At 36.3% G+C, this 18,752-nt stretch overlaps 1 protein-coding gene across 2 annotated transcripts; it reads right to left on the bottom strand.

Annotated features, from left to right (window-relative positions):
• Positions 1-339: 339 nt before the first annotated feature.
• On the bottom strand, positions 340-18,102 carry bpnt1 (bisphosphate nucleotidase 1). 2 transcript variants are annotated; one of them, XM_087296592.1, is made up of 10 exons: positions 18,034-18,102; positions 16,690-16,817; positions 16,105-16,209; positions 14,052-14,159; positions 13,873-13,921; positions 10,968-11,033; positions 5,538-5,629; positions 5,251-5,448; positions 1,054-1,159; positions 340-935 (listed from the first exon to the last, which is right to left on the bottom strand). In XM_087296592.1, exons 2-10 carry the CDS (start codon positions 16,807-16,809, stop codon positions 784-786), a joined length of 996 nt encoding a protein of 331 aa, XP_087152718.1. In that variant the 5' UTR covers positions 16,810-16,817; positions 18,034-18,102; the 3' UTR covers positions 340-783.
• Between the last annotated feature and the right edge of the window lie 650 nt (positions 18,103-18,752).

Here is an 18,752-nt window from a genome sequence, read left to right as displayed (position 1 = left end):
AATCGGCAGGCTAACGCAGAAGCTCCATTGAATATACTGGGGTAAAATAAATGCTCATATTATAAAGATATGGCGGGGGAAATGTAATTTAATGCAGTGCTTCTTGTACAATCTGAGACCCACTTTAAATCGGATATCACTCAGCTAGTGGAGATCGCTGATTTTTAAAGAAAACAGACCTTAAACGCACCGGATTTTGCATTGCCATTCAATTCGCCGGAAGAGCTTAACCCAGGTTACTGGCAAATTAAAAGTCCTATTAGCATGCTTCGGCATATACCCCATTGGTGTCATAAAAATCAATCTGCTGTGTCATTAATCTTTTAATTAATTAATAAACACCCTAGGGGTCACAATCCAACGGGAAAAAAGTTTGAAAGGCAGATGGCTTTTTTTTTTTGTTATTTACATGTTTTATTTTCTGGATTTTATAGATAAAATATGGTAATTCTAGCAGTTTAATAATATGTATTTGATTTTTAATAGAATGTATTTGAGTTTCACTTTGGGAACCACTGGTTTAATTAATAGATGGTAAAACACGAAACAAGAATTTTTTATTTATTTATTTTTATGTACAGTATAAATGCACATTGGCGGTTTATTTCAGTTACTTGTACCTGCAACATTATTACAAATGACATATTTGTTTATTTGGTCCCCCAATGAAAGCTACTCAAAACAAAATGATTAAAGATTTAAATGAGAAAAAAAATAAAAAATAAACATATGTCATAGCTCTCAGGCACATAGGTTTTGAGTGTGACTGTGTCCATTAATGGTTCAGTCTGTGGGAAGAGCCTGTTGGACGGCCTGCGGCACTCTGCTTAAATAGTACTCATGATTTCTCAATGTTGCCAGAACTCCAGCAGAATTCATGTGCTTCACATTGGCATCATATTTGTATGTATTCCCATGCATGTCTGTCAGTTTACCTGTGTATATATATAAATATATATAAAAACACTCAAAACTGATATATTTAACTTTAATAACTTGTATTTTTAAGTGGGGAGATGCAAATACTAAATAAATAATAGATGAATAAATTACCTCCAACTGCGTGCAGAATAGCCTCAGGTGCACAAGTGTCCCACTTTTTACATCCTAGACTGGCAAACACATAAGCGGAAGCCGTTCCCTCCACCAGCTGGATGATCTAATGAATGAAGATCTGATTAGTTACATTTCGAAGCCAATATTCCCTTTCATAAAACAGAAGGTGAAAACAACCCAGTTGACTGATTACTTCAAACAATCGTGCATCCACTAAACACTTGAGTCTTGGTTGAAAGACGTTTGACTGGCGGTGAAGCAACACAACTGACAACATATGAAACATGACAGTAGTATGTTTACATCCAAAGACGCTAATTAAATTTATGCTCAAAACTGGAATAATGGCATAAATCATTTGTGAATAGAGCACCAATTCCAATTATTAAGTCAAAGAGAACAAAATAGTCACTTCCTGATGAACTGGTGCCAAATATTGAAAATAATTATGGAGTTTTCTACGTTAGGAGAAGCCACTGTGGGCCTTTTTTCTCCTGTATAATAGATTAATAAGACCTCAAAAGACAAAGCGCAATGAATACATGGTGGCTTTCATGGGTGTGAGACCAATGACTATAAAATATGAACGATGCGATATCGCCTTTTCCCATTGAATGCTTGAAGGCAGGAGTGTCAAACTCAATTCCTGGAGGGCCGAAGCCCTGCACAGTTTAGTTCCAACCCTGCTCCAACACACTTACCAGTAGGTTTTAAACAAGCCTGAAGGACTCAATTAGTTTGATCAGGTGTGTTTAATTAGGGTTGGAACCAAACTGCAGAGCTGCGGCCCTTTTGGAGCTGAGTTTGACACACCGGATGTGCCGTGACACGGGACGCACATGACAGTTGAAAGTACAACACACCAGATGCGCACATTTGCATGCGGTTTAAAATGAAACTATTCAGATGGTGTGGCAGAAATATGAACAGTGTCCTGAATCGTGGCTTGGCGCCGCGGACAGCCGCCGACATGCGGCACTGGTGTGTGTACCCTGATAGAAACCTATGTTTAGACTTCTAAAATGCATGCCGCTTCTGGTGTGTATCCCCCTTTTTGAAGGCAAAATGCTTCATGATGGGCACAAACTGTCGCAAAAGACTGCTGAAATTGAGCCTGGCCATGCGCAGAAGAGACTACCAGATGGAGCCAGAGGTGGAATTAAGCTTCCAAGCAAACGCTTGTACGTCAAATTAACCACGCCCCCTGAACTTCTCACTTGACCACCGTTATCTGCACTACAACAAAGGCTTGCTAATGTAAACATAAGCACTTACATTTAAAAAACACATAATAATGATAATAATATACGATTTAAAAACTGTGATGTAAGCTGTTATAATTTAATAAAAGCAATCCATATTAGAAATGCAGAAATAAACGATTTCTCATACACTCAAGCCTGAGCTAGACTATTATGAGCACAAAAATATTCTCTTATAACAGGGTTGTTGGTATTTGTTACAAGAAATAACACTTGTAAGTTTTTTATTTTTAATTACCAATCATCAGAACCATACACACCATAGCTAACGATTTACCATGCGGGAAAAATCGTGCGTCTAAAAGATAAACACAGGAAGATTTCTAAATATCAACAGGTTATTTACACATCCCATCCCTGTACTATATAAAATAATCCTCATCAATTTGTGCAATAAACTTTGCATTATTAATACATCAACTGATGTCTATCAGCTGCTGAATCGCTTGTATATTGTTTATGATTTTTTGCCACCGTTTTCATTTGGTTTATTCCATGCATTCATTATATCTGGCAAAGAGGAATTTAAATTCATTTGAATGTTTATTATGAGTTTTTAAATTAAAAGCCAACGATACATGATGTATATAAATAATATAGAACATTTACAGCTCTATTTGCTATTTAAGATTCGGTTTCTAGAACGTTATTATGAATTAGCAAATTCAGTAGATTAACTCAATAACATGCGGAAACTCAAAATGCAGAGACGTCCTTTAAATCAAGTTCAAATAACCTTGCAGGAGATCAATGTGGAGATAGGCTAGCATTAGTCTTTTCTTCCTAATTATTAATTCAGACCCATAAAGAGAATTACTATGCGTGTATCAGCAAACTAATGAAGCCTGATAAAGTCCTGACCTTACAGAATGAACAGTGTTCCACCAGATCATGTATGTCAGAAAGTATAGTTTACTGCTGAACTAATTTTTTCATGGTAGCAACACTTCTCTCGAAGCTTTCGATGTCTGCTTTGAGAAACGATCAATCAGAACTCTCTATCACGATGACATGCCCAGCATTAAATTACTGGCTAAAAACATACTCTTTACAAAGATGAAGATCTGCACCTATATCAGTGTGATAACCAGTGCCTTAATTAACCAGAACCATCTTTTGGAACATTTTATTGCAAATGTAATTAATCTTTTTTTATTTGGGCTCAAGTCTCCTTCATTAACACGGAGGAGGCAGGCTTTATGACTTGTATTACAGCCAGCCCCAGGGGGCGACCTAACGGCTGAGACCTTGGCTGTTTCTCAATTGCAAAAACGCAGACAACTGACTTGCGTTCTTGTTAAGAACGGTCTTGCCAGGTGTTCCCTGAAAAACGTACTCAGGAGACCATGAGAACGTGTCCTGTGAAAAGTGAACGGGTTTTAAATGGAAAATTATTTTAACATCACAGCATTCATAAAACGATTTACTGTTTTTCCCCTTTTCAAAATATATACTATGCATAAAAACATTATAAATATACGTTGCACAATTAAATAAAACAGATTTTAATACGAATTTCAGCAAATAAACACCCATACATGTTTTTTATTCCTTTATTAAGATGTCCATGGTGAGGTTTACTTTGACCATTTAATTTAGGGAAACTCCTGAGATAAATAAGTTATATCTCTGAACTTCAATAATAAACCTAAATAAAGTGCAGTGCTTCTCACCTCCAGTCGCAATGACTTCTGGGACTTCTAGAGCGAGATTGGTGCTCAAGTCTGCATCGATGCATACTCGATATCAACAACACATCCACAAGAACACGAGGACGCAAGACCGATGAGGAACGCATATTGAGAAACAGCCCTTCACTCAAAAGCAGGCGTGTGGCACACTTGCTTGAGACGCTCTTTGGGAGCGCAAATGCTCAAGACAGTGCTGGAGGTAATAATATAATAATAATTCTAAACCACTGTGATGACATTACGGAGTTGTTTTAGAATAGCCAAAACAACATTTCAGATATCATCTTAGAATGTGGGTAGTCCACTGGTTAGTGCTTCCATCTTAGTTTATGCTCATTTTCTCCTATCGAATGAAAAGTTTATCCTACCCCAGCATTTTCTAAACGTATGAGCATCTTGGCATCTCTATTAAGCATTTTCTTTTTTCACATATCCAAAATGCACATAAAGATAAGTGGTTGGAAAGAGACAACAAATTTAGTGAGTACATTTTTAGGGTGCTTTTACATCTAGACTTTTGATTAGGAACCTGGTGCATTGGCCTAGGTAGCGTGATTCGTTTGGCATATGTGAATCCAGCAATCGCATTTAGATCTGTGCCAAAACAATCGGTCCGAGACTGCCTGAATGATGTGGTCTCGGATAGATTAAAGCAAACTCTGGAGTGGATCCTGAACTATTAACAAGAACTGTTTATCCGTTACGAACTGCAGTCTTGGTTTATCTGTTATTTCTCTCTATAATGTAAAGACTATAATCCAATGGCTATGTATTCGAACGTCTTCCCTCTTGTTTATATTTGGTGACAATGTCGCTTATAATGTCTTATTGCTCATTGTCATAAATTAAAATAAGGATGGTTGACAGCTAAGCGGAACTCATAGCGGGAAAATAAACTGTGGAACTGACCAATATGAGGAGAGTTTACTAACATGTGACTTGTTTTAACTATATTGGTCCATTTACAAACATTGTAACAATTTGAATCCCTGTTTCGGAACAAAACATTCAGTCTACAGGTGCTTAATCTATACTACTCAACGATGTACATTTCGTCATTAAACATAACGTTTTCATAGCCTATAGCTTAAAACAACTTGACAAGTATGTTGCGCTAGTAACAATAAATGTGTGTGCTCTGATCCACTCATCTAACGAATTAACAGTTCAATATCAAAAAGACAGTAATATTAACAATGAAAAATGATTCATCAAAGCAGTACCAAAGGTTATTATCCCACCTTATTTCCAGCTCCGCCCACTCTGATGACATCATGAGGCTCCATTGCTTGAACTGTGTCGATCACAAGTTTATTACTATGCGACCGTGTGGTCGTGATGATTCTTTTACCATCTGGGACCTCCTTGAGTTGAAACCCGAATGCACCCAAACCCAACACTCCCCATAATGTCCGGCCTAGAGTAGCACCAGCCCCCGCCTAATTGAACAGAGAGACAGAAGTGAAGTAATGCCAAACCTCCATAAAATACAGAGCAGTAAAATGTATGACCAATCAATCTGTTGGACCTGGTAGTTGTAGAAAGGTTGATTGATGACTCCAGCAATGGCTGTTCCTGCATGAGCAATACCTATGAGGACTGTCACATGATCCAAGAGCCCTGCAAGCAGACAGCATTACGTGTGTGTTTATTTGTCACTTAAAACATTACAATATTTTAACCCTACTATGATATTATATACAAGTCATGGCCCTCTATTTTATCATTGTAAAGGGAGCATGAAAATTAAGATCTTTAAGGGTGTTTTCAGATCTGTGGTTCGGTTTATTTAGTCCTAACCAAGGGCAACAAATAAAATATTGTAGCATTTTCAGCCATTTTTGGGTACTTTTCAATTAGGTCCGAACCATTTGAAAAAACAAAATGGTGTCATGTGACAAAATCCACATCACTCATTGGCCAGATCTTACTGAATGCATTTCCTAAACTGCTTTTCGATTGGTCAGAATTAACCTGTGGGAAAATGGCGATGGAACTCTCGCAAGTAAACAAACTGACATACACAAAATGTCGCTTTTTACTATGGAGGTACAACTGATTGTATCCCTGCTCATAGTAAACTATAGGCAAAGGTGCATTGCAAGTCACTTCTGGAAAAGGCGTGAATTCATTTTGCTAAATGATCATCTTCCGGAAATATTACCAAAGATCCATCAGGTAATGTTTTTCCCTCTCTCTCTCTGTTTAAAATTGTTGGTAAAGCACTGTAAACAAATATTTTTTCTCCACATCCTATAATGCAAATTAGACTACAGCATCTGGATTTTTACACAAAGGCACAGTACTTTTAGTGGTTGGGTTTGTTCTAGTTCGCATCCTGTTCTCACCACAAACAAACCTCTCGAGGGGTTTCCTTTAAAGAATACAGAACCCACCTCTTTAAAGAAGGCTCGGTATGCTTTTTTGGTCCAATTTTGGTGCGCATTCGAGTGCAATTGCTACATTCACACCTGCCCAAATGTACCACACCAAGAGGGAAAACGAACTCTAGTGCGATTCAACCAAACTAAATAAGATCGGTGTAAAAACATCCTAAAAACCCTGATGTACTTCAAGTAAATCAGTGAACTAAGACTATGTTATTTTGGCACTGTTTATACCTCATTTAACAGATCATAGCAAATCTAGGTGAAGAAGACACTTTCCCATTTACACTCTGAACCAGGGGTGTCCCTGAGGTCACTGGAAACCTGAGGAACTCAGTCCTGGAGGGCCAGTGTCCTGCAGATTTTAGCTCCAACTTGCCTCAGCACACCTGCAGGGATGTTGGAAAGCCTTGTAGGAGATTGATTAGCTAGCCCAAGTGTGTCTGATTGGGGTTGAAACTAAACTTTGCAGGACACCGGACCTCCAGGACCGAGTTTGGACACCCCTGCTTTAAATGTCAATTTCTACTAAAATGCTAAATTCTATGACTGCAATTTAAAGTCATCATAGAATGAAAGTTAACATTGTTCTTTTTTCCCCAATGATGACGCATATCCACTTGGAACCATCATGAAATGCTCTTAGGCAGATAATGATTTCGTCCTTTGTGAACACAAATATTATGGAGGTCAATGGCTGTTCTTCCCCCCTCCCTCTTTGTGTTCAACAGAAGAAAGAAAGTCAAATCGGTTTGGAACAAGTGGGGGATAAGTAGATAGTAGTAGTAGTAGTGCTAACCGTCGAAAAATAAAATACTTTGGTGGACACAACTTTACATACAAATTAAAATTGTACTTTGAATAGAAAGTCACCAAGACACCAATTATTTTATGTTAAATAATTATGTTTTATGACTTTATCAAAGCACCCAACTGAACGCAGTGCTAAATAAGAAGCAGGAAGACTAGGCTGGACTGCCAAATTCCAGAGTTCGCTGTCACTTTGTTGCATTATGACTACTAAGAACAAAAAGAAAACTGACACAAATTAACATTTATCTAAATGGCACTCTCAGCACCATCTAGGGCAGGGGTCTCAAACTCGCGGCCCGCGGGCCATTTGCAGCCCTCAGTGCAATATTTTGTGGCCCGCGCCGACCGCTGTACACTGACAGAATCAGCTCTCTCCCCGCTCCGCTGATTCTATCCGTACACAGCGGTCACTGGCATTCCCCGCCCCCCGTGTAAACAAAGGGGCGGGGATGCCGGTGACGTCACCACGCACCCCGCCCCTTTGTTAGACGCTGTGACGGGCGGGAAGTGTTAGGAGGGAACTCGCACCGGCCAGAACCAAGGTAAGCTGTTCCCGCCCCTGCCTGCCACTTAGCTACCTATCTGCAGCCTGCCACCTACCTAGCTACAGCCTGCATCTTATATATATTATAGGTAGATACAGACTGGTACAGACTGATGTGACTGGAGTGGGGTGGGGGTGTTTTATTTATACATATATAAGCCTTTTTTTTAGGTGAGGGAATGGAAGTTTTGAGTGAGTTCCCCCACTTTATTCTGTGTGAGAAGTTATTCTCCACCTTGAACTTCAATAAGTCAAAGTACAGGTCTAGACTTAATGATGATCATCTTCAAGCCATACTGAGGATCTCAACTGCTTCCGCTCTAAAGCCAAATGTGGTTCAGATTTGTGAGAAGAAGCGCTGTCAAGTCTCTGGCAGCAAGGAGTAGGCAAAAGATGCCATGTTCAGAAGAACTGTTCATAATCTTCACTCAATGTTCTATTAATGTTCAGGACACTTCATGTTCAGAAGAAATAATTAAAACTGTTAATAATGACATTTGAGGACTTTTTTTTTTGTGAAATCCCTTATCCCTAGCCTCACCCAGACTTTGCCTCCTGCGGCCCCCAGGTAAATTGAGTTTGAGACCCCTGATCTAGGGCTTGTAGACAATTTCCCAAGTCAAATTTTAACATTTTAAAAAGCACTTTCCAGATAAAATTTCCAAACTTATCCAGCATTTAAGTTTACATGCATACTTCATTATAGATGCTATGTGTTATTAGTAGAGTATTCTGAAAAAAATAATACTGGCATGTTTGCCTCAAGCACAACAAGGAATTATTGTCATTTACCATCTTAAATGCCATTTACTCACATTTTCAACGTGTCATCCTTCATCATAAATGTACATTTAATTTAATGCTACGTATTGTTCGCTTATGAAGCTGTAATCTCCAAACAATTTGGGTTCTCCCACTGTTTAAGCAAAAAGTGCAGATAAAAAAAGACTAGATAATACATTAAACACGTGTAGAGATTTATTCATTCATTCATTTTCTTTTCGGCTTAGTCCCTTTATTAATCTCGGGTTGCCACAGCATATGTTTAACGCAGTGGTTGCACCAATCACATTCACATAATATACTGGGCTCAAAATGAAGGATTTACCAAATTTATCTCTGACCACAATAAATATAAACAATTAGTTATTTCTTAGCCACAATATGTAAATGTGTCAAATCAAGCAAAATATAGCTGTATACTATACTTTTTATTTACATATGCACAGTAATCTGTCCTGACTAAAGGTCCCAGATCACCAGTTAACTACACATAAATAGGGAGCTAATCTCCCATTAAAGCAATGTTATTGTTAAAAATGATTATTAAACCATATTAACGCAAAAGAAAGCAGGTAAAAAAAAACGTGAGGTAATGAAAGGATCACATGCACGGTTAACGTTAGACCCACAAATAATCTGTTCAAAGAATGGTTAAAGCGAAAGCAACCATTGCTGCTTACAAAAAGACAAATTTGGAACTCTTGAAAGCAGCAGGACTGTGGGTGCATGTTCATCACTTTTTGTCTAGTCTATTTGAAAGAGAACCGATCACATCAGTTGTGATTCTAGACACAGCCACTTCATGCAAAGAAACAGGAGCGCGCACGCATTTTAAACAGTCACACACATCACCTCAGCTGTTAACGCGAGTGATCATTCTCTCATACCACATTCACCTGCTTTCTATTACTCGCACGAGTTCAATTATTTTTGTCAGTGTGTTGCTTCTTAATTCTAAGATTGCCTTTGCATGCATATTGAACCATCCTTATTGTTAAACCCTGCTTTTAAGAATTATTATACTGGGAAAAAAATTTCAACTAGCCAAAGTGGCAAGTGGATCCCATTTTTAAGGATTTCCAGCACCAGCACGAACCCTGAACACTGGAAGGTTTACTAATATTTTACCACATTTTGTGGAAAAATATGAAAAAGCTCATGCTGTTAATGCAGGTTTGCAACATATTTCTCCTTCATTCCCCCATCTTTCCCTCATAAAGTTCATGCCCATTAATTTCATCCCTCATAATGTGTCCAACAATTTATAAAAGTTGCATAAACTAACAACTAAAATGGAAGAAAGACACTTACCATTTTATTATATAATCAAAATACACCTCCCAACCAAAAAATGTCACTTTTTTGATTTAAGTATGCAAATATTTAAATTAGTTCACCCAAAATTCTGTAATTAATTACTCATCAATACAAAAATCTGAAAGCTTTGTTTAGTGTCCGAACACATATTAAGATTTAGTTTCATTTAGATCAGGGCTGTCCAAACCTGGTCCTGGAGGGCCGGTGTCCTGGATATTTTAGCTTCAACCCCAATTATACACACATAAACCACCTATTGAAGGTCTTTCAAGGTATACTAAACTTCCAGGCAGTTGTGTTGGAGGAAGTTGGAACTAAATTATGCAGGACACCGGCCCTCCAGGACCGATTTTGGACAGCACTGGTTTAGATGAAATCCAAGAGCTCTCTGACCCTCCATAAACATTTATAGTTGCAGCAACCAAAAACTTTCTCGAAACATTCCATGCGTCTTCAGTGGCTAAATTGTAATCATCTGAAGCTGATGCACACTTTATTCAAAACCTGAAAACACTAGATTAAAATTCAAGCATTTTCAAGGATCTCCAGCACCTGTACAAATCCTAAACACAACAATTTTTGGGCTGTACTTAGCAACAAAGAGTACAAATAAAGAAATACAAAACAGTGCTATTGCTTAAAGATGTAGTGTATCCAAAAATAAAAATTCCAAACCTATTTAAGTTTCCTTCTTCTGTTGAACACAAGGAAAATTACCTAAAGCAGGGGTGATCAATCCTGTTCCTGGAGATCTACCTTCCTGAAGATTTCAGTTGCTACCCATATCAAACACACCTGAGCCAATTAATTAGGACCTGAACACCATTTGATAATTACAGGCAGGTGTGTTTGACATGGGTAGCAACTGAAATCTGCAGGAAGGTAGATCTCCAGGAAGAGGATTGAGCACCCCTGACCTAAAGGATGTACACAACCTAAAAAACTGCCGCTGACCTCCACACTATATTTTTGTTGTAACATTCTTCAGAACTGACATTTTAAACCAATTCAGTGAATGTAAATGGTGAGGAAATTGTCATTTTCAGAGTGAACTATGCCTTTAATTTTAAGATGACATCTCATGCCCCAAAAGAAAAGCATTAATTCACCGTACGGTTAGGTGTTCTGTGGGGCAGCACTGGCTTCTGTATGTAAACTGGGCTGTACAAAACCCTTGCAGCTACAAGAGAGACAGGAGAGCAAAGACAGAGAGAGAAATGTGGGAAGAGAGAGCAGATTGCTATGAGACATCACTAGAGGAGTGTTGGATAAATGGAGGTCAACTAGAGGTGGGTTTAGAAAAAAAGAGAAAAACAAGACAAATATGAATCAAGAATTTTTTACAGTTCTGACCAATAGTGCACTGCAGAGGGAAGGGACGAAAACAGATACAGTTGAAATTTCTCAAGTGCTGTTTTTTTTATAATGGAGGGATTTCTTTTCAGCATATTTCAAACATAACTGTTCGATAACTCATTTCTTTTGACTTTGCCATGATGACAGTACATAATATTCTTCTAGTTATTTTGGAAGATAATAGTTCAGCTTAAAGTGCAATTTAAAGACTTAACTAGGCTTTAGGTTAATTAGGATTAGGAAAGTTATTGGAGGACAGTAGTTTGTTCTGTAGGCAATCTGAAAAAGATATTCTTAATAGGGCAAATAATATTGACCTTAATATAGTTTAAAGAAAGCTTTTCTCCAGCCAAACTGAAAGAAATAAGACTAAGGGCCCTATCATAAACCCAGCGCAATGCGCGACACAATTGTTGTTTGCTAGTTTCAGCTCGGCGCAAAAGTCGTTTTGACGTTTTGCAGCACGCTGTTTAAATAGCAAATGTATTTGCGCTCATGTGTATTCTGGTCTAGAAAAGGAGGTGCTTTAAGGCACATTGTTGGCGCGTTGCTATTTTGAGGAACCAAAATACACTGTTCAATAGACCAGCTAAGAGGAGGTCTAAAGTCCAGCGCAGAGCGCGTTAGTTGTGCGCCTAGCTTAAACATTGCTTAATGCACACAAGATGTACAGCAATACACAAATATCTTTACAAATGGAAAAATAATTGAAGGATTAACATATTACAAAAATTATAATTTTCTAGCCTACATAAATGTAAAAAACATACTTTCATGCGTTCTTTTTGGGGGGCATTTTTAGTTTATTCATGACAATTTGATTTTGTATGTTATTATTATTAGCAGTATTATTTATTATATGCATATTTATATTTGTTGTATTAAAAACAAGCTTAGATTTGCCCACCTGTCAGGTTTAGACCATATGGGGCACAGCATGTGTTTTAGGATATAACTCAGTTGTTTGAGCACACTTCGTTATTATTGTTCATTTAATTGTTTGCCGGAAATTAGAACTGAATTTAGAAATAGTTTTGAAACAAATCTTTGCGCTTTATAAACAAAATTAATTATGTATAGGCTAATGGATGTCTGTGCGTACAACACGTTTCTTTATCCATGAGAGTGAAAGTGAAAGAATAATGAAGAGGCTCATCTCTCATTCCTGTGTTGCAGATGCTCTGTTTAACTGTTTTGTCTCTAGTAAAGCGCTTAATTTTTCCACTTACAAAGTCTGCCATGTAAATAGCAAATGCACCATGGCGCGATGCAACTGACTCCTAAAGGTATTGGGAGATGAGACTCTAATTGGTTTATTCTCAAAACACACCTATAACTTATTAAGAGAATAAGCTCAACCCTGTTAGACCATGCGCGACGGCGCAAAGCGGATTTTCCACTCTTTAAATAGCAAAAGTGGATTTAGACACGCCCTGCGCTTTGCATTTTGCGCCTAGATCATCGAAATAAAGCCCTAAGACTAAGTATGTTTTTCAATTCCAAGAACGCAGAGAACGAACTCGCATTCTTGTGGAGACCAGTATTGCCAAGCTTCCTTGGAAGAACGAACTCGAAAGACCACGAGAACAGAGAACTGGTCCTCTGTGAGAAATGAGGTGCTGCATTCTTCCCCGGTTCTTCACTCATACAGCAAATTATTGTTATTGTTGATGTCTGCATCGATGTGACCTTGATATCAAGAACAGATCCGGGAACTTTCACGCGTCCTCCGTTCTTGCGACCTTGAGTTTTGGAACGAAAATTTGGCAGTTGATGATAATGTTACATAAGAACACAAGGAAGCAAGACTGCTTATTGAGAAACAGCCTAAAATTAAACAAATATAGGAAATACTGTAAAAATTTCCTTTAGTCTAATAATTTTGACGTCAACTGTAAATGTGATTTAAATCTGGTGTGACTCAGCTGAGGTCATGTCAGAGCTTTGTCAGAAAAATGTCAGGTCCAAAAAATAAATAAATAAATAAATTTCAATAGCGCAGCTGTGTATAAAGCACTGCTCACAAAGAAGTCGTGTTGGTGCTATTTAACATACATGTTTGGCTGATCAAGGTCATGTGTAACTAAGAGCATTCAAATAAATTTTATGAGCTAAGTTATTAGATTAGATTCAACTTTACTGTCATTACACATGTACAAGTACAGGGCAACAGTTAAGGTCTAACAAGGAGTGCAATAGCAGCAAGTGCAGAATATAGGCATAAGCTTTAAAGTGCAGTTATGGAAGAACTATGGTGACATTTACACATGAATGTACTATGAACATTAAATACAGGTTGTGTTAACAATGAACAGAGATTATAGGCTTCAAACTTGTCCATGTGGACTTTCATAAATGGAGTGTATCATTGCACACTTATCCATAGGTAGAACAGACATTTTTACGAGGACATCTGATTGGTGAAATTTTGTCAAGGAAATTTTAGGTTTGATCTTTTGACGTGTGCACCGTGCACAGATTTAGCCATCGTTAGCACACGCTATTACGCCATCATCAATTATTATCTTTACTTAAAAAAACTGACTTAATATTTAACCGTTTCATGTATTACTTAGTAAGTGTAATTAAAATGAGAGTAGAAGAAATGACACTATAGAGTCAGACCTGGATGAGAAATGTAGAAAGATCTTTCAAGCGCTCACCTTCCGTATACTCTTTAGTTCCATCGAGAGGGTCGACCCACACAACTAGCTGAAAAATACAGATGAAAATCATTTGAATACCAAACTGTGCTACATACATGTTTATATTATACCATGTTCAGATAGTCTTTCAGAATAAAACTAATTATAACAAAATGAACATTCTCTTTCTGCCTTACCTCTTCCTCTTTCAGGCTTGCATACTGATCTGGACAGGACTTTTGTAGGATTAAGCTGTTCTGGCCGTTCTCTATCAGGTCATCTTCGACAGTCTCAGCAGGTAAGTCCTGCATGAATTATTATTATTATTTAATCAAAATATATCCAATACAAAATTAAAGTCACTTTTTTGATTTAAGTAAGCAAATACTTACTACTACTAATTACTACTAATATTAGTTTACCTAAAATAATGTTGTTAATTACTCATCCTCGAGTCAATAGAAAAATCTGAGAGCTTTGTTCATCTTGAGAACACATATAAAGATATTTTAGATAAAATCCAAGAGAGCTCTGACCTTCTATAAACTACAAGGGTTCAGAGACATTCATAGTTGCAGAAAAGCAACCGAAAGCCTTCTCAAAACATTCCACGTATCTTCAGTGGCTAAACTGTAATCATCTGAAACTGATAAAGTGTTGTTGGGGCTTCAAATGATTACAGTCGAACCATGTCACATGGAATGATTTGACAAAAAAAAAAGTTTTTGATTCATTTTCTGATAATGGATGAGAAGATTCACCACACAGATGTGTTAAGCACTTTGAGAGTTCAGAAAATTATTATTTTAAAACATTTTATTATTTGAACATCTTGGGACCATTGAAGGATAAGTGTTCTCTAGAATATATTGATTTGTGTGTTGAAGACTGGAACAAGATGAGACTAAGTAATTAATAACATCACTCTCATTTCTGGATGAACTGGTCCTGTAAGAATCTATAAGATCATTACTGCAGTGATTGTTAACTTTTTGGCTTGTGTCATTTAACATTAAATGATTTTTCCTTGAACAACCATGTTAGAATATGCATCTCAGTATCATGACAATTCCCAGATTCATCTGGCTCAAATTGTAAAATTAGGCTTCATTTACATATGAATTGACCACCAATTGTCCTGAACACCACTGGACGAATTTGCTTAAGTACACCTTACAGACTGTTTCCCCTCAGCATCAGGTCTAAGTTTATTTCCATTAAGATGTCTTGACCAAGGCAGAACTTGTATTTATAACAAAAGTATCTCCACATCAACCAACTCTAGTACATACAGGATGTACAGTTAAAATCAGAATTAATAATTGATATAAATTAGTTTTTAGTTTTAAATATTTCCCAAATTATGTTTAACAGAGCAAGGAAATTTTCACAGTATATCTGATAATATTTTTTCTTCTAGAGAAAAGTCTTATTTGTTTATTTCGGCTGGAATAAAAGCAGTTTTTAACTTTAAGAACCATTTTAAGGTCAAAATTATTAGCCCTTTTAAGCTATTTTTTTTTTCGATAGTCTAGAGAACAAACAAACGTTATACAATAACTTGCCTAATCACCCTAACCTGCCTAGTTAACCTAATTAACCAAGTTAAGCCTTTTAAAAGTCACTTTAAGCTGTATAGAAGTGTCTTGAAAAATATCTAGTCAAATATTATTTACAGTCATCATGGCAAAGATAAAATAAAACAGTTATTAGAAATGAATTATTAAAATTATTATGTTTAGAAATGTGTTGAGAAAATCTTCTCTCTGATAAACAGAAATTGGGGGAAAAAGTAAACAGAAGTCAATAATTCTGACTTCAACTGTACATTGGTGTTCAGAACAACTGGTAGTCAATTCAATAGTTTGAGCCAGATAATGTGACTTTAAATGTGACCATGAGATACATATTCTAAATTAGTTGCTAAGGTGAAAAGCTATGCAGTGTAAATGTTAAGGTTAAACGAATTGTTGTCAAATGCATAACCAACCAGCATTTTAATCACTGTATTAAAAAATAAAAATAAATCAGAGAGTTTTAGATATTTGTTTACTTCATTACAAAATACACTGTAAATAATCTTGCTGCTTACATTTTTTAAGTTAAATCAAATGGTTTTTTTTTAGTCATCTTAACTCACATCAGTCAAACTGACTAAAAATAAGCTTTGTGTAACTGAAAAAAAAAAATGTTGCTATAAATTTTTGTCATGTCATTTTTTTTACAGTGAAGGCTGAGAAACTTACACACCTCTTCCCCAATAATAGTGAGTTTAGGGAAGCTTTTGGACAAGGATGCACAAATACTCTTCTGAACAAGCCTGTCGGCCAGTGTCTGTAGATCATTGGCTCCTGTCTGTGATGAATAAAAGCATATAAAAACACAAATATCTCAATCTCAAGTAGGAAATGTTAGGATTAGGTATGCCTCAATACATCAACTTTCTTTTTACTTGTCACTGAGTGTATTTATTTACCATGTAAATGTGTGTAAATATATTTGTATTCAGTTGTTATATTAATTTCAGTAATATGGTGTACAGTTACAATACAGGTTGTAAAGTAATATTTTAGTAGATATATTTTGAACCCTGATGAATAAGTAACTAAGCCGAAGGAATATTACTGCAGACTTGCTTTGTTTACCAAACAAGTAAATCTAATTATATTTTGCATCATAAACCTTAAATAAAATTGCTTTTTTTAAATTTAATATTTAAAGCTTTTCCAAATCATTCAGCACAAATACACATTTTGTCTGCACAGAAATAGCAAAAAAAAATTCACACAGATTCTGTGTGGCCCTGATTACAGGACATGTTATTACTTGCCATACCTTTTCAACAATACCGAGCTCTCCACTTTTCAGCACTCTTCGGACAATTGTTCCAGCCTTTTCTGCCACAGCGTGGGCCGAAGCCACCAACCGCATCAACACTGCAGGATTGCTCGCCATTACACCACCTGAAACAGAAAACACACCTCACTGCAGTTCAGGAGACACACACCCTGCAAACAACCAGGGGAAAAGTCACAAGGCAACAGGAGTTTTGCAAGTCACCTTTATCTGATCTGATTTATCTGAACTTAATTTTTTACTTAATACAGATCTACAGATCAGTTTTTTTTTTAACCACATTGGACAAAAACATGTCCAAAACTGTACTTGTTATTATCATTTGAATAACCTTTGAGTTGATCTCTCATTTATGATTATGACATTTACACTTTTATGAGATTTACACTAAAATCACCTGCTCATATTTAACTCCTATAGGAAAAGATTTTAAACTGAAAATAAATTGTAAATACATATCTATAGTTCTAATGTCTAATAGGGTTTAATTTTTTTTCTCTACCATGATACGTGACTCTGGACCACAAAGGCAGTCTTACGTTATATATTTTAGCAATAGCTAAATACACAAATGGGTCAAAATTATTATTATTTTTTTTCCTTTTATGCAAAAAAAAAAAAAAAGGAATGATGATATTCTGTACATTTTCTACTATAAATACATCAAAACTTGATTTTGGCATTATTAACAAATTCATCTGGGCAACTTTAAAAGCTTTTAATTCAGTATTGACAATTCTCTAGTTTGTTTCATTTCAGTCTTGCTAAGCTAACCCATTCTCAGACTTGAGCGAAAATCCTATTTTTCCTGTAAATTTACTGTTAGGTTTGTTCAAAATATTATCTATAGGTTTAAACAATATCATAGTTAAATATAATAGGTTAAACAATAAATTAAGAAATTAGCCAACACAATGATGAATATTATACATATTCAATTGTGTAGCCTAATTTGTTTCCCAGCACTTGAGAGTTACAATCAGAGACATTTTGTCACATATCACAATGATAAAGTATCAACCCTGACAATACATGAACTGTGGTTAATAAGTAACGTTAATAAATGCAAACGTTGCTGCACTGGTGAAGATCCTGCTAAGCACCAAGACACCAATGTCTGTTAAATTACCATGGCCAAAAGCTCACATAGCCAAATTTGTTACTTACAAATAGTAATAGGAGGTAATTTTAAATAACAGTAGTAGCTAAAATCGCTAACAGTTAGTTCAAAGCCATTACTCGGCATTCATTCCTGTATGTCATGTAACACTTCAGCGAAGACAGATAATTATCAGCATTTATTCTGTATATTAGCGGTCTTACCTTTAATCCCAGTGCGTGTCCAGCAAATGTGTTGAGTTCAGGTTCAGGTTCAACACTGACAAAATCTTGACAGAACTGCTAAACAGGAAGGCGTCAAGTACAACAGCGTCCTTTCTCACGTGGGGTCTTAGTGCCCGTTGTGTGTTAAGTATTATGCTAGTGAGACACAGATATCATCTTTCACACATATGAGGAAAAACTCAGAGGAAAAACACACATAATTGACATGGTTTAAATTTCTATTCTGCAGTTTCAGTTTAGCTTAAATTTGCAATTTTATTAAGTTATTGGGCCTGTTAATCTTATTATTTTAACAACTTAATATTTCCTTGACTTATTTAGGACCCTTTGAAAGTGCAGTTTGTAAATTCAAACCATCGAACTCCGTACGAACACCATTGAAGTCCACTAATAAAATATACAGAATATATAGAAAATTCCTGAAAATGTGTAAAAAATCTTAATTTAACTGAAGAAAATGAAATTAACATCTTGGATGACAAGGAATTAAGGGAATTGTTACCAAGTTTTCATTGTGTAAGTAACCTTATTCTTTAACTGGCAAACAACACTAATATTTTAGAGCAAAATCAGGTCGAAATGGTTCACTTGGAGTTTGGAAGTGGTAAACAGTCTGGTAAACACTTAATCCACAATGCCATTTAGCTGCTGTATAAAATAAAGTGTAATTCTAATTTAAAGCAGAATTCACTGTATTG

Source organism: Danio rerio, chromosome 20, assembly GCF_052040795.2.
Source record: "Danio rerio strain M-AB ecotype USA chromosome 20, GRCz13ab, whole genome shotgun sequence".
Lineage (NCBI taxonomy): Eukaryota > Metazoa > Chordata > Actinopteri > Cypriniformes > Danionidae > Danio > Danio rerio.
The sequence above is the reverse complement of the archived record's forward strand: the minus strand, read 5'-3'. Positions and strand labels throughout refer to the sequence as shown.

Bases quoted from the DNA above. Each gene is read 5' to 3' on its own strand.
- bpnt1 (XM_087296592.1), bottom strand. From the start codon at position 16,809: ATGGCGAGCAATCCTGCAGTGTTGATGCGGTTGGTGGCTTCGGCCCAC. The intron at 16,210-16,689 runs GTATGGCAAGTA...TATTCATCACAG, and splicing joins AGCTCGGTATTGTTGAAAAG to ACAGGAGCCAATGATCTACA. The intron at 13,922-14,051 runs GTAAGGCAGAAA...TGTATTTTTCAG, and splicing joins CAAGCCTGAAAGAGGAAGAG to CTAGTTGTGTGGGTCGACCC.